The 15913-nt window shown below is 36.9% G+C and overlaps 2 protein-coding genes across 21 annotated transcripts in view; both read left to right on the top strand.

Annotated features, from left to right (window-relative positions):
• The window catches only part of BAZ2B (bromodomain adjacent to zinc finger domain 2B), a 156456-nt gene extending 143021 nt beyond the window's left edge, over positions 1–13435 (top strand). For 13 of the 20 annotated variants that reach the window (XM_055717766.1, XM_055717770.1, XM_055717768.1 and 10 more), the window contains 10 exons: positions 292–956; positions 1518–1794; positions 1933–2088; positions 2538–2698; positions 3584–3894; positions 4281–4416; positions 6064–6210; positions 8868–9127; positions 9910–10053; positions 11327–13435. In XM_055717766.1, coding sequence (XP_055573741.1) covers positions 292–956; positions 1518–1794; positions 1933–2088; positions 2538–2698; positions 3584–3894; positions 4281–4416; positions 6064–6210; positions 8868–9127; positions 9910–10053; positions 11327–11480 — 2411 coding nt within the window. In that variant the 3' untranslated portion in view covers positions 11481–13435. The remainder of the gene's footprint in view (positions 1–291; positions 957–1517; positions 1795–1932; positions 2089–2537; positions 2699–3583; positions 3895–4280; positions 4417–6063; positions 6211–8867; positions 9128–9909; positions 10054–11326) is intronic. The other 7 variants (XM_055717775.1, XM_055717774.1, XM_055717773.1 and 4 more) reach the window with 3 other exon arrangements.
• A 2177-nt stretch (positions 13436–15612) lies between these two features.
• WDSUB1 (WD repeat, sterile alpha motif and U-box domain containing 1) overlaps positions 15613–15913 on the top strand; it is a 32057-nt gene continuing 31756 nt past the window's right edge. The window contains exon 1 of the mRNA XM_055719181.1: positions 15613–15834. The gene's annotated coding sequence lies outside the window, so the exon portion shown is untranslated. The remainder of the gene's footprint in view (positions 15835–15913) is intronic.

The following is a 15913-nucleotide window of genomic DNA, read 5'->3' as shown; positions in this document are numbered from 1 at the left end:
CAGACATACATGCATCTTAAGGGAGAATCCTCTAAGTATGTTAATTACATGGAGGTTATTTTTCTTCCACGTGTTTATTAGTTTTTAAATCTGTGTATGCCTTGAAGCTTGTTTCCTTCTGCAAATTGTTCATAAAGTAAGAAGTAATTTCATGTAGAAAAGAAAAAAGACATTGCAATCTAGCATGCATTGAGCCAAAAAAAAAGTTATTTTTTTTATTTAACTGTGCTGATGAAAATAGTCTCTATTCGTTGGTCTGTTATTCCATCTATGTTTCTTGTACATTTTTAGGCCTAGAAGAAATTGCAAAAGAAAAAGAGAAGTTAAAAAATGTAGAAAGTATGCATATCAAAGAGGAAGAATTTGAGACTGAAGAAAAATTACACTGTTTAAATACAACTCACTGTGAACAAAAGGAAGATCTGAAAGAAAAGGACAACACTAATTTGTTTTTACAAAAACCTGGGTCATTTTCAAAACTAAGCAAACTGTTGGAGGTAGCAAAAATGCCACCTGAATCTGACACTATGTCCCCAAAACCTAATGGCAGCGCAGCAAATGGCTGCATGTTATCTTACCCAAGTAACTCAAAAAACTCTCTCTGCAGTCTTCAGCCTACTGTATCACCAAGCACCATTGAGAAGTCTGATCCTAATAATCTTTTCAGCCCTAATGCAAGTGGGACAGGAAAGTTTTACAGTTCTCCACTTACTCCAAATGATCAGTTGTTAAAGACTCTTACTGACAAGAGCAGACAGTGGTTCAGCCTTTTACCAAGAATACCCTGTGATGACATGTCAGTTACCCATGTAGATACACCAGCTGCTACAGCTTCACTCACTCCTCCGACACATCCACCATCAAAGTCACCTTCACCTGTTCCATCACCTCTTCTGGGCTCAACCTCTGCACAGAGCCCAATAGGATTAAGTCCTTTTGCACTGCCACCATTGCAGGTAAGTAAATGAATTTTTGAATAGTCTGAATTTGCTGTCCTTACGTGGGCAGAACTTCAGTTCAGACAAATCCTTTCACAGAATTGCTGTAGTTATGTCTTAATTTCTCGATTACTTTTTTTTCTGTTCCTAAATATTAATAACTAATTCCATGTTACAGATGTTTTGTAATACTAAAAGTTTTTTGATAAAAAAAGATTGATAGATAGAATTAGGTAAGCCAATGTATGAGACTTCATACGTGCATTTCAGTAGTTTAATATGACTTTTAAGAGGTTGCCCCCGGGTATTCAATGAAAAGTAAATAAATAAAAACTAGCTTTCAGAAATGTGACACACCATACCCTTCCTTTAAAAGGTATTATTTTTTAAGCATTAACAGGGCCCTAAGAAGTGTTACATGTTAGTGTTACATTAGTTTTTCTTCAAACTAATCAAAGTACTGAGTAAAGACCTCCTTTCTGTTTTGATTGTTGTTTGACAAATAGCATCCTAATGATAATTCAGGTTTCTGGGTGATTACTAATGGTAGTTGTAATTGTGTTAATATATTCTGTGTAGCAGATGAAGGCTGGACTACCTATAATGGGACTTCAGTTTTGTGGATGGCCTACAGGAGTTCTTACTTCAACTGTTCCATTTCCATCTCCTTTACCTGCTCTTGGATCAGGGTTGGGATTGTCAGAAGTGAATAGTAACTCATTCGTGGCATCTAGTGTTCCTGCAAGTAAAAGTGAATCACCAGCGCTACAGACTGAAAAACCAGCTTCTGCCTCTGCTACAGCAGTTGAAGTAGCCAAGGCAGTAGATTACCCTAACCCAAAACCTATACCAGAAGGTAAGTACATAATACAGCAATAAGATGGAACTCCATGAAGGATAATTTCTACAGTGCTACTATGATGTTACAATTTATTATTTTTATAATTTGCCTAAAAATGCCTGCAAGTGTCTACATATGCTTGTCTTGATTTAGAAATGCAGTATGGCTGGTGGAGGATTACTGATCCAGAGGACCTAAAATCTTTGCTTAAAGTGCTGCATCTCAGGGGAATAAGAGAAAAGGCCTTACAAAAGCAAATACAGAAACACATGGATTATATCACTCTGGCCTGCATCAAAAACAAGGACGGTATGTAACTGGTATTTATGTTATGCATGGTGTCGGGGCATAAGACAACTGGCATAGAGCCCAACAAGACATGTTTAGATGCAGATAAGAGTAGCTGCTGGAGAAAAAAGGTAAAGGTCTCATTGTAGTTGCCTTTTAACCAGCCTTGCTGTGTAAAGTTACAGGGTTGGAGAATTTTTTTATACAAATTGCTGTAGTGGCCTAAGTGTTGGTAACCTTTTTAAGCTCCTTCTGTCTCTGCAACACTAGCTCAGGCTCTCCTTCCCCTTCCTGCCTTTAAATTGCAAGTGTGAAAACCTACAGAATTTGTTGTCCGTGTTAGGTATCTCAAAGAGGAGTACACTTTAACAACACTTCTTCAGTGTGGAGTGACAGGTAAATTAGCTTGAATTTACTCAGAGAAGTTACAATACTAATTGAAGTAATAACAATGTAATTCTTCAACACAGTTGCAATTATTGATATCAGTGAAAATGAAGATAACCAGGTAACTCGAGATGTTGTGGAAAACTGGTCAGTAGAAGAACAAGCCATGGAGATGGATCTTGCTATTCTTCAGCAGGTGGAAGATCTAGAGCGGAGAGTTGCATCAGCTAGTTTACAAGTTAAGGTAAAACCAATTTTTAGTAAAATGTCTCTTTAAAATAAGCGGTAAGAATTTAGATAGTAGCACTGCTTGTGCTGTTGGTAAGTGCCTTCTTATTCCATCTTTAATTGTCTGCAAATAAAACAAATGCACTGCAGCAAGTATCATGCATATTTGTGTTTGAAATATTTCATTGCAGTTAAATCTTCAGCTGAAGATGCTCAGAATGGCAGTTCATGGGGAGTGTTCTTGTATAGTGTACAGTTCCCTGCATGTTTTGTTAACCTTCTATGTTTTATTGCATATGAATTGCTTAATTATAGTTAGTTTTGACACTGTTCTGCCTAGTTTGGGTGATTGTTGCTGTTAAGGCTTTCAGAAAAGCCTACAAGTGCTTGAGTATTGTAGAATCGTGGAGAAGTGATGGTTGTGAGTGTGAAAGAGTTAAAAATTCACTGGCTGTCATTACAATTTGGAATTTTTCCAAGGTGGGTGTAGGGATACCAAATTGTATATGTTCGGTTGTAGTACGGATGTAGTGTTTGGGATCTAGTTTGTTGTAGGGGTGGATGTTACTTCTGTGTGATTGATAACTGCCTCCTGAGCCTGTTGAAGAGATAGACCTATTCTGACGTTTCATCCAATAGAACAGGATGCTTCAAAAGGAGATAAGAATGCAGACTGTTGCAGAAAGTCCCTTCAGAAAGCCTGGTAATGCTCGTATTTTTTGATTAATTATTTAGTTGTCCGAATGTTTTGGAAACTGTCTCTACAGATGGATTACAAGTAACCAAGATCTACTGGAAACAGCGCTTCAGTTACTTAGTTTGATTCCGTAACACAGTTCCTCTGTTTACACACTTAAGTTAACAGCAACCAATAAATGCACAAACCTTTCTATTAACATAGGGTTGGCTGTGTCCTGAACCTGCATCAGAGAGAGACGACTTGGTATATCGTGAACATAAGTCAATTACTAGATTGCACAAGAAGCACGATGGAGATTGTGCTGGAGGCGGAGAAGGCAATACCAGCTCTCTAGAGCGGAAGAGTGACAACCCTCTAGATATAGCTGTAACCAGGCTTGCTGACTTGGAGCGGAACATAGAGCGAAGGTATCTGAAGAGCCCCTTAAGTACCACCATTCAGATCAAACTGGATAATGTGGGCACAGTTACTGTCCCTGCTCCTGCACCATCCGTTAGTGGTGATGGTGACGGGTAGGTTATTGAGATTAACTTGAAAAATTATTGTGCTTCTTTGCTAATTGGAGCCTATTTTCTTATTGCCTGTTATCTATGTACTTTCTTGTATGTCTGTGATCCATATGGATCATGTTATTCTGCATGGTGCTTTGTAAAGATATTTTTTTGTTACGTTTGTTGATAATCTTGCAAAGTTATCTTACATTTAACTGGTTGTGACTAAGCTTTGAGGCACGTAGCTACAGTCTGTGCACTACATGAAATTTAGTTGCTTAAACTTTATACTTATTGGCTGTGTACGTTTTGTCATTGCTTGGCTTTCAATGTGATAATGATTGTTCCACATTTAAACATAAGAAACATGGATGTGACCTACTTAATTTCTCTGTATTTCAATGCAGAACAGAAGAGGACATTGCTCCAGGGCTAAGGGTATGGAGAAGGGCATTGTCAGAAGCGCGTAGTGCTGCACAGGTAGCTCTGTGCATTCAGCAGTTACAGAAATCAATAGCATGGGAAAAATCTATTATGAAAGTTGTAAGTGTTTTTAATTTAAAAAAAATAATACTGTAACTAAATTATTTTTGCTATGTCATATTCCACTTTTAGGCACTTTAAGATACCATGGTTAATAATGTGTTTTTTATTACTGCATGTAAAACTTAATACAGTTAAATAGTACATTGTGCACAGATACATATAGGCCTAGTGGAAAAGATTGTCCCTTGCTTGCCAAATTCAGCATACTGAATGTTCTGAGATAAAAAACCCATGTAGCTTGTTGCTTTATTTAAGATGGTAATTACTCTTTGTTGTTAACATTTAGGTAAAAAAAAAAAAAGAGTAATTTCTGGCTCTATCTGATGAAAGATACTCTATCTGGTGGAGTATTTCTGATCTCACATGTGACATAAGCTTTATGGAGGTTCAACAGCACATATCCCAATTAAGGACTTAATTTTTCAGAAAGTTAAGATGTTCCAAATATGTGGCTTTTTTGCATGCACACTTCTTACAACTGAACATACAAATTGGGCAAGTGTGTGAGCAAATAGGCTGAAATACCCGTTTCCTTGTACACTTACCAAGTAGATCTGTGTTAACTCCATGTACAAAGAAGGTATGCAAAATGCATCTGTTGAAATTTGCATAGACCTTTGAACCTCAGATTTCTGAAAGCAAAACTATTACTACAGCAGTAGTGATTATGGTGTGATTAAGTATGGCCACTGCTATGTAGTAGGTAGCAAAAGTGATTCTTCCATTAGTGATCTTTTCCCTAATTTTTTAATTTCTGCTAGTCCTATACAGATTCTAATTATATTTGGACAATTAAAGGATTATTTAAATAGACATTCTAGTGTAAGGCTGTACCTTTTGAGTTTCTATAGCTCTAAGTTTAAAGCTGTATCTTTAGAGAAAAAAGTTTATGAATTTTGTAGGAGCACTTGAAAAGGCATTTGAATTTTTCAAGGTGTAGTAATTTATTATCCAGAGAAAATGTATAGTGTCAATCTCAATTTGATTGAAATGTTCTGTGCATTTAATTACACAGTAAACGTAAGTATTTAGTGAAAACATGGGGAGACTTTTAAGTTGTTGAAAAAGAAGTCCAGATATAAGTGTGTATCCAAATGACACAGTGTACGTAAGAAAACTGACAATGCATTTTTTCAGTTAGTGTGAATTTTAGGTAGTGCTAGGATCATTTGTTTTGCCTCACTGAATTTGTTCATGGTGGCCTTTGGATAAGATCCTTACTGATTATTATTTGAAAATACCATTATAAAACATAAATTATTTTTATGAAATAGCAACTTATATATGCAGTATAGGCATAAGTAAATACTCCTGAGCTAGTATGTGTAGGCCAAGTGACTTTGATGGGTATAAGATACCTTTACTTTTCATGAACGTTAATGAAATACAAAAAATATTGATAATTTTGTGTGCTGAAGGACACCTATCTTATAATGAATTGCTTTTCAAATGTCTTCCTAAATGTAGTCTTTAGATTAGTTCTTCGCATACTATATATGTATTCTTTTACAAATGAGATCATTTGCCACTCTGATTGTGGCAAAATGAAAGTAATTTTGAGAGTGAATGTATATGTTTGGAGGGGAGAGGTAATTTAGGTACTATTCCTGTGTTTCAAATTTTAAAAATTGAATTGTATTACAGTACTGCCAAATTTGTCGAAAGGGAGATAATGAGGAACTGCTGCTCCTTTGTGATGGTTGCGATAAAGGTTGCCATACCTACTGCCACAGACCCAAGATCACGACCATACCAGATGGTGACTGGTTTTGTCCTGCCTGCATAGCAAAGGTAATACTAACCATAAAGGTGAAGTGACATACAGTAACCTTTTTATATATGGTAAAGTTACAAGTCTACCAGTGCTTTTTTCAATGAAAACAATGAACTGTATATTTTGTGTTGGGCTGCCATTAAATAACGAGATTAATAGCTTTATTTAACTTGGATTTTAGTGGCAGTAAAGGCTACAGTTTTATTTGTTTTAAACTGTATTTTTTTAAATTTAAGTAGGTACAGATTTTTTTTGCTGATTCAATACCATGTTTTTTTATTTCTCTTTTAGAATTTTTTCAGTATTTGTCTTTCAAGATTAATTTTGAAGTGTTGACAGACCAATGTCTTAGATTCTCTTTGAAAAGAAAAATCAGAGAAAATACTTTTCTGTCATTTTTGTACAACATACTTTAGTTTTAGGTTTTTGGTACGCAGTACATTAGAGAGTCAGTCTGTGTATGTTTCCTGTGAGGTTTGGTTTGGGTTTTTTTCCTCTCCCAAGAGCAGTAGTCTAAATAGAACTTTAGAATAGCTCCATTGAAATGACTGAATTAGCAGTTAGTGTTGCTTAGAAGTTCACAATGTTCCCATCCCTAGTTAGTCCTAAAATTAAATGCATTTTTTGCAAAACTTATTTTTTCTACCATTACCTGTGAACAATGTAACTGAAGAAGTAGCTTTACAGTAAACACTCAATTTTGTATTTTTTTTGGTTATTCTCAATGTGATCCTTTTTTCTGTGTGTCTTCCACAAAGTGGTAAGGAAGACAAATTGTTTTTTAAATTGTTATGTCCAACAGAAGTAATAGAAACAGGTTACTGTTGAGAATTGATTGTGTAGTAGTTTATAAGGGGTTAACTCATGCTGTAACTTTTTCTGTCATCGTTGTTATATTACAACTTACCTTGTTATAAAGATAGAAAGTACCCTATCATGCTGTAACTTACCCAATCATTTCTCTTGATATTTCCCTCTTCCCCCCCTGCCCCAACTACTGGGTTTAATATAACAGAAAAATGTGGGGGTGGGGTTCTCATTTTGGTGGGTTTTGTTGGTTTGGTGGTTTTTTCCTGTCGCAAATTTGGCTGAAAGCTATAGATGTAAAGGTGACAGAAATTTAAGGTGAAATTCCAGCAGAACTTTAAAACACGTTGAATATTGATTCAGTATTCTGCAAAACATTGAAACTTTTGTTGAAGACTAGCTATAAATTATGTTATCATAATTTAACTCAACTTTTTTTTTTTCTTGTCTAAACCAAGAAAAACACGAGTATCTGCCATTACACCTACTTAAAATGAATATTCACAGAATGTCTGAAAGTCAGGTCTTAGGTGATTATGGTTGATCTGTTCACATTGCCTTACATTGTGTTTTTAACCAAATGGCTGAAAATCAGCATTCCTTTTCAATTGCCATGTCAACTGATGTACTTGGACTGTTTTTCTGTTCTTGGACCACGAACATAGTGATGATACAGAGTTGTGTTCAGAGAGTGCAATTATTTACAGATATTTCCAGTGTTCTGTGTTAAGCAAAAGTAACTCTATACACAACATGCATTTTTTCATATTGGTGCATTCATCCATCTCATCTGATTTGTACAAACTTGACTACAGTTTTCACCATGCTAGTTACAATCAGTGCCGCATGCTTAAGAAAGTCATTTATGACATACGTGAAATAAAGAAATCGTGTAGTAATAGCAGGCAGCAAAATCTGCATATTCTTACCTCTGGAAAAGTATATTATAAAAATACAGGCTTAGACAACTTTAAAACCATAGTGTTTTGATAGGAGAATATAAAATATAAATGTTACAGTTCAAAAATTGTTCACACTATCTAAAGTAGTCTTAGTAGCACAGGTACAACTTAGTACTTTTGATGCTGGCTCTCTTCCTGAAAATTGCTTTATCCTGTCATTCTTTGACTGTCAAGTCTTTTCAATGGCATCACATGCTTGACTTGACGTTCCACAAAGGTCCTATTCTGATGATCAGAATGAGGTCTTCAAATACTGTGCCACATTACAGTGCTGTTAATACCCATAACAACTTCTTTCATCTTAAGCGTACCCCTTAATTTCATCTTACTGTCTATAAATAATTGTGTATTATAAATAGTTGTATATTAAATATGTTCCTTTTTTCCCATTTAGCAGCATTCTTGTATTGTCATACTCCTTATACATCCTCCTGCAATTGTCTTGTAGCCAAGCTATCTATATCTTTCATATCTAGCTTTTAATCTTTAAATCAATTGATCCTGTCCGTGACTTTTTTAATAACCCTTTTCCAGTTTTCCTTACCTTGCAAAAAATATCGTTGCTTGAAAATGAATAATACTATTCCAGCTGTGATTATAACAGTCATTTTAGGAATAGACAGATCTTTGTATAAAAAGTATGCCAGCCTGGCTTGTTAGGAGCCACTGTTTTACCAATCTGCAGGTCAGGTGCTTTTATATTGTCACAAGTTGAGAACCTGAATCACTAGTAACAGGAATTTCTACAGCCTTACTTGCCTTTAGAGAGGAGCAAAAAATGAATAATCTCTGGTATTAAACATTTTGGTGCATCTGTTTATCTGATCTTCATTCCTGCCTATCAATAATAACAGAGGTTTCTGTAATTTCTTGGTTATTGCTTATTTCAGTTCTCTCTATTGTAGGCAAGTGGTCAAACTCTAAAAATAAAAAAACTTCAAATCAAAGGAAAAAAAAGCAATGAACAAAAGAGAAGCAGGAAATTAGCAGGAGATACAGAGGATGAAGATTCTGCAACTACAAGCGCCTCTTTAAAAAGAGGGAAAACAGAACCTAAAAAAAGAAAAATAGATGAAAATGTTTCTGTAATCCAATTAAAGCAAGAAAATTTCACTGCTATTAAGAAACCTAAAAGAGATGACTCCAAGGACCTGGCTATATGCAGGTAAAGTGACAAATTCTAAACTTTGGGTAAGTGTTGTTGAAACAAGTAATGCCTGATTCTTTGTATCTGTGTTCTGGGGAACAAGGACCCCGTTTTTGTCACATATCCCATACAGGTTTTGATAATTTGAGTTTATATATAAAGGATTTAATGTGTGCATGCTGGAGTAACTGCTGTATTTGGTAATGAAGCTCAAGAGGAATGTAACCAAATACTGGAATGTAGTCTGTGAAATCTGGTCCTCCATGCCCTTCCAAGAATGGGAAGAAAGGAACCTGACAGCAGTGGTACTGGCAGCTTTCTCAAATGTTGCAAAGATCATTAATCCACTCTGTCCAAAAGGTGTTGCATTACACAGGAGGAGACGGGAATGGGAATGCATCTTCGTTTGTAGTATTGCTGGTCAGTCAAAAGTGACACAGTTTGGCCTTGTCACAGTTTTGGAAAACCAGTATTAGCACCTGTTTTACTTGTTTGCAGATGGTTTACATTGAGGTTTTAATACTGAAGTTGCAGGGCTGCATTTTTCTTTCAGAATGTTGATCACTAGAATTTCATCTTACATAGGTTGCCTGGAGATAACTTAATGCAATTTTAAATACACGGGTAAGATGTCATCTTCATCAGCATTGTTCTGAGCCTTGCACAGGGCACAGAATGAAGTGCTTTCCTTTTATAAAGTGAATGGGTTGGCAGTATGTGATGAATTGAGGAATGGTGAAAAACATCTGTGGATATATTAATAGCTTAAAAATACTGATTTAAAATCTTGTTTTATTCAGCATGATTCTCTCAGAATTGGAAACTCACGAAGATGCCTGGCCTTTCTTACTTCCTGTAAACTTGAAACTTGTTCCTGGTTATAAGAAAGTTATTAAAAAACCTATGGACTTTTCCACCATTAGAGACAAGCTAAACAGTGGACAGTAAGTAAACCTATTGTAAATTTTACTTTACATTTTAAAAATATTTAAACACTGAAATACAGTACATTTTTTAAAGCTAAACTATTTCAATCTGCCTGCTTGAGCACCCCTGTGATCACTTCTTTAACTGTATACTTTTGACTTTGCTATATCTAAGTGAAATAGCATGTTAGGTGGGAGAACCTGTGAAACTGGCTGAAAACCAGTAAAACTGCCAGGTCAAATGCACAAAATAGAACAACAGGAAAAACTTTTATTTCCTCATCTTTCCTCATTGAGACATCATAATGTTATTACATGTAAGCAAGAACCAACTCTGTGGGCTTTAAGCTAGTGGAGGTCCCTGTAAATGATGTTGCAGCTGTGGAGCGAATTTGTTCCTCTGTTGTGGGAAGCCAGGTGGCATTTCAGTAATGGTGGTTAATCATTTTATAGTCTTAGAATTAGACTCCACAACTTTTTTAAAAAGAAAAAGACACTACTTGCCTCTGTTCCCCTTCCCTCCTTGTTACAGCCCTGTGCTCTAATGTCTCGCCACCACCAAAGAAAATTTTGTCATCTCTAAAGACTGACCCTCCTCAGCATCTGCCAGTTGCACACAAAGTGAATTTCCTAGTATAACTAGAGCTTTTTAACCTCTTCAGGCTTTTTCTCCCTTGAATGTGCACTTTAAATGCTCCACACATGCTTGTTCGTATTGGTAGACTTGTAACTTTCAATGTCTTTCTTTTAAATAATAATTCCTGTGAATATTGGAACACTGGGCCATGTATATTCAGGATAATGAAAACAATAACAAAGACAATGTTGCAGGATTGATCTGGGCAACATTTTTGTACCTGGTTATTCCTCTTTTTACGTAAATGTAGTGTACTCAACACTTAACTTTGAAAGGACTTGACCCCAAGAATAGATGAATAAATGGAAAACAGCCATAGCATTTTACCTAGAAAGCTATTGAAAGGAAGGGGAAAGTTAATGAAAAAAAATTTTTTTTTTCCAGTATGGGCTTGAAATTCTAACTTCTGGAGTTTTTGAGGAAGATTAACAAATACAATGACAAAAGAGTATTTCCTTCCGCTGATGTTCATTTTCTTGTTAATATTTAAATTAAAACTAAAAAATCATAATTAACATGTACAACATCCATTGAATATTCTGTGGCTGGTTGTAAATTCACTGATGTTAAGGTAGTTCTTTCTCATGTAGTTGAAGTGTTTTCCCCCTTTGATTCTCCATGTTCTAAAAGTCACTCACCTTTTTCTTCTTTCAGGTACCCTAACCTTGAAGCATTTTCGCTAGATGTCAGGCTTGTTTTTGACAACTGTGAAACCTTTAATGAAGATGATTCTGACATAGGCAGGGCTGGCCACAACATGAGGAAGTATTTTGAAAAAAAATGGACAGAGATTTTCAAAGTGAGCTGAAGTTACCAGAAGTCTTTCTTTCTCTTTCTCTTTTTTTTTCTTTTTTCCATTAAATGAGGACTGATAAGACCAGCAATGTGAACTGTATTTACATGAAAGTGCAAGGCACATGCATAACTAATGACTGTTTTTTTCATTTAAAATATCACAGAGTTGTGATACTAGTTCTAAAGGCTTCACTCCTACAGCAACCATGGCCCCTTGGTTATTGGGTTGTGTGTTTTAACAAACTAATTTAGGTAGAACAGGGAAGCACACCCAAAGAATTTCAAAGAAAGGGGTGTTATAGTGCAATAGCAATTTAAAATATATCAAAACGCACTGAATATTCAACCACCAGAGCTCTACTTGGGGAAATGGTTCTCTTTTCCCTTTCAATAAATATCTATTTTTCATTTTTTTACTTTGTAGTTTATTTTTTAGTGAATGTATTTAATTTTATGAATTATTTATGATTATACAGCATTCAGAATCTTCGTTTTCTGTGAAAAGGAAGAATTAGAAAATTGCTTTAAATCTTGAAAATACAACAAGGAATGTTTTAAAATATAAAACAAAGCCAAGTAAAACTGTTTACACTGTTGTGCTGTAAAAGCACTAAAAATTAAACTTTACTGTAGAGTTACAAGTACATTTATATATATGTTGCTGGATCACTTGTGTAGTTAAATTGTATTTCAAGACAGTGAAGAAAAATTGAGACATGTATATACTGTTCATTATTGTTTATATTAAGTCTTGTTTTAAATATGTATGATGTGTACATATTGTTTGCAGACATTATTGTTTATGCCTTAGGAGGATGGTAGCATTTTATTTTAGTCTTAAGGTAATTATAGCTATATGGCTTGTACAGTAATTATCCTCTACCAACACTGTGGAGTCTCCTTAATCTTGGTAGTGCCTGCCTTTAAAACAGGGTGTAGGGGATATTAGTTTTCCATTTTTTCTATTTTGTTATATAATTTCAAGCCACCACGGCCTCAAATTCAAGTATAATCATTTGTATCCATGTGGAATAAAATTGTGACAATTTCCTACGCACACAATATTTTTTCATAGAAACATTTCCCTCCATTTGCCTTGCCACAGAAATAACAAAGACATTTGTAACCACTGTGTTTTATCTACTGTGTGTTGTGGTGGCCTGTTGGGGCAGATAGATCAGAATTTTTTTTGTACTAATGTAACAGTACTTGAAGTTTTATTTAAAAGAAATGTTGTGGAAAGGTAGCATTCTTTTTGTTTTCCTTTTTTAGGAGTGTTATTTTTCACTAGTATGTGTGGCACGGATACAATAAAAGACTGTTTTGCAAACCAGATTTTCTTGGCGATTTTATACTTCAGATCCTGTGTATACAGGATTTTTTTAATATCTTGGGAGCCTTGCATTTAACGTTCAGTTCTTACTATGACGCATCTAATTCTCCTGGCCTTTTAATGGTAATTCAAACAGAAGCCATTGCCAAGCAGTCAGAGTGCAGTGAGTGTAAATAACGTTAGCTGAGGCCTTCAGGTATAACCATCGGGCTGCCTAGTGTTTGACCTGGTTTTGCCAGTCCTGTTTACTGTTGCTACAGTGTAAATGCACATGATAATTTAAATAGATGCCACATGTAATGTTTCTGAAAACCACTGTCCGTTTAAGGTTTTGTTCTTTTTCTGGTCTGTGGACGGGCAGGAATCATAATCCTTGCTCTGACTGAAGCACACAGAATTACAAATGAATATTGTGGAACTCCAGTGCTGATCGCTTCCTCACCAAGTAATGTTTTGGGTTGGGGTTTTTTTGGGGGGAAGTGCTGTTTTTTGCTTTTAAACTAGCCCTTCCATGTTTGAGTCTTTAAGCCTTGTTTTATATACTTCCTTGCCATTGTACTTCTTGTCTCTGCTGAGAAAGAACAGTCAATGCCTGATTTTTAATAAAACTTTTGTTTCCGTTGTCCTCCCCAGAACATCTGGTTCAATAATATTTTTCTTTTCTGATGTGCTGTTAGAATAATTTGTGTTACCTAGAATAAAATACTCACATTTGGGTGTCAGGCACTCTTGCATTCTAACATGAGCTCCACCACTGACTGCTTCACACCTTCCATTTTCATCTCCTTTCTGAAGACATCAATAAAAGGTTTGCTGACATGTTCCAGAGATGTGAAGATAAATCAGTGTTTTGAACATATGATGGTATGCTTCTAAGAGTGTTACAACTATGCTTAGATTATTTGGAAAACTATTTATTTGATGCCAAAAAATTGATTTCTTTCTCACATTCTGTACAGGTTAATGCTTTATCTGCCATACTAAATGTAATACTAGTTTTCTGGAAAGTCAGAACAACATTACTAGCTACACTGCATACATGGTTACGTTTTTTCAGCTTGTATCCTAATCTATCTGAACAGCTGGGAAAGTTCAGGTGGTAACAGCTGCTATAGCTGTGACAGTCAGACAGGCATCACCTTTCTTAAATGGACATGACCAATGTATTGCTTTGCGCACTTAGCAGCCAGTGTCTTCATTACTGTTTCGGTAAAATTGAATTTACAGGAATTAACTGTATTTTAATGGCAAGGTTGAATCATACACATGCCATCATATATCTCCATAGAAAAAAGCTGGGATTTAACGACTAGAAAAATATGCTTAACATTTTTTACTAACTTTCTCTCCTGTTGATGTTTCTGTCTGTCAGTTTTCTTAAAGGAAAAGTTTTTCCATTGTGCGCTCTTCCTTTTTAAATGAAGTATGTTGGTCTTGGTTTAGAGAATTTATTGACAAGCTGTCAAACTCTTTTATTTTAAAATACTGTTAATGGTGCTCCATGAAGAGTGTTCTGGTTGTGAGCATGGGTTCTATTTTATCTCTTGGCATGTCTTTGAAAAAAACTGAATGATACAGAAGTAGCTGAAAATCTGGAGTTGCAGTTGTCTTGGACAAAGTATGTATCTTTAAAAAGGGGTCTAAAGCTTTTTCTTTATTCTTTTTTTTCTTTTTTAAATATTATTTCTGTTGCTTCCTACTGACAATTGGAAGGGTAGGGGGTGCTCTGTTAACTGTGAATGGGCACAGGCATCTGAGGAACAGTAATTTTATGTAAAATGGTGAATGGGTAGCCTAGAGGACCTGGTTTGTTCAACCTGTATCATTCCTTGATGTCGGATTTTACCAAAACTGTGCCTGCAAACTGAGGGCTAAAGACCGACATCAGGAAAGCCACAATTATGCTATTTAAACTACCTTGAGCCTAGAATTTCAAAGTTAACCAGAAGTTTTTATAGCCGGTACATTACATTCAGAAAAATGAATTTGTTATATTTTATTGCACAAACTTCCATTGCTTGTATTATCCAAACTAATCATCGTTACTAGAACTGATTGTAGCTAAAATTCTGGGCATGCTACTGATTGTCAATGTCTTACTTAGCAAGTAATTTCAAGTTTCCTGTCCGTAAAATAATATGGAACAGTCTTTTAAGTGTATTGGTATGGTAGTCACAATCAGCTGTCTACACTCCTCTTCAGTAAGGAAGCCTGTAGCAGTTTATGGCCAGGAAGTGTTTTATTTAGTAGCATATATTTACAATGTGTGAAAATTCAGGATTGCTGAATCAATGCAGCACATGAAATAAGACTGAATACTAGCCATCATCTATCATTCAAATAATTAATGGACAGTCACCAGACAGTGAATAAAACAGCGTGCCATCAGGTGACGCATACCACAAAACAGAATGCGGCATCTTACAGGTTCCGAAGTGGCCCAGTGCATGGAGGGGAATGTTTCCTGGGGAAAGTGATACCAAGACAGTGACTTCATTTTCCTCAGTAACGTAGGTGCTGCGATAAACCGTGTATTTTGCATGTATCTGCATGTGAAAAGGGCAGTGATGCGGTTGTGGGGAGCTTTATTTGAAACCCCTTTAATTAAGCTGTTGGTCGCAGCTGCCCTCAGGCATTGGCAGGCGCGGCGCCCCGCGGCGGGCGGGGACACTCGCGCCGCCCCTGCCACCGGCTGCGCGCGCAGCCTCGGCACGCCCCGCCGCCGCTGGAGCTGGCCCTGGAGTGACAGGCACTGGCGCCAGCCAATCAGCTCTCGGGTCCAGCAACGTCCGCAGCTCATCTGCCCCGCGCCGCCCCTCAGTCCTCAGGTGGGGGCCCGTGTCGCACAGCGGCAGGGCGTGCTCGAGCAGACACAGCGGCTGGGGGTCACGGGTGGCTCTAGGCCACCGAATCTGTGAAGTGGAAAGGGTCTGGGCAAGGGCTGCGGTCGCAGCGGGGCAAAAGGACCTCGCACGGCCGCGGCGAGGGGAGGGGAGGGGAGCGGCCGAGTCCACCCCCCCGCGGCCAGGGCGCGGTGAGCCGGAGCGGGCCGTACCACGCAGACAAGGGGGGGGGGCGGACTGGGGAGAGGCTTGCGCGTGCGCAGCGGCCCT

The sequence above is a fragment of the Falco cherrug genome, chromosome 8 (genome assembly GCF_023634085.1).
Source record: "Falco cherrug isolate bFalChe1 chromosome 8, bFalChe1.pri, whole genome shotgun sequence".
Classification (NCBI taxonomy): domain Eukaryota; kingdom Metazoa; phylum Chordata; class Aves; order Falconiformes; family Falconidae; genus Falco; species Falco cherrug.
The sequence above is the reverse complement of the archived record's forward strand: the minus strand, read 5'-3'. Positions and strand labels throughout refer to the sequence as shown.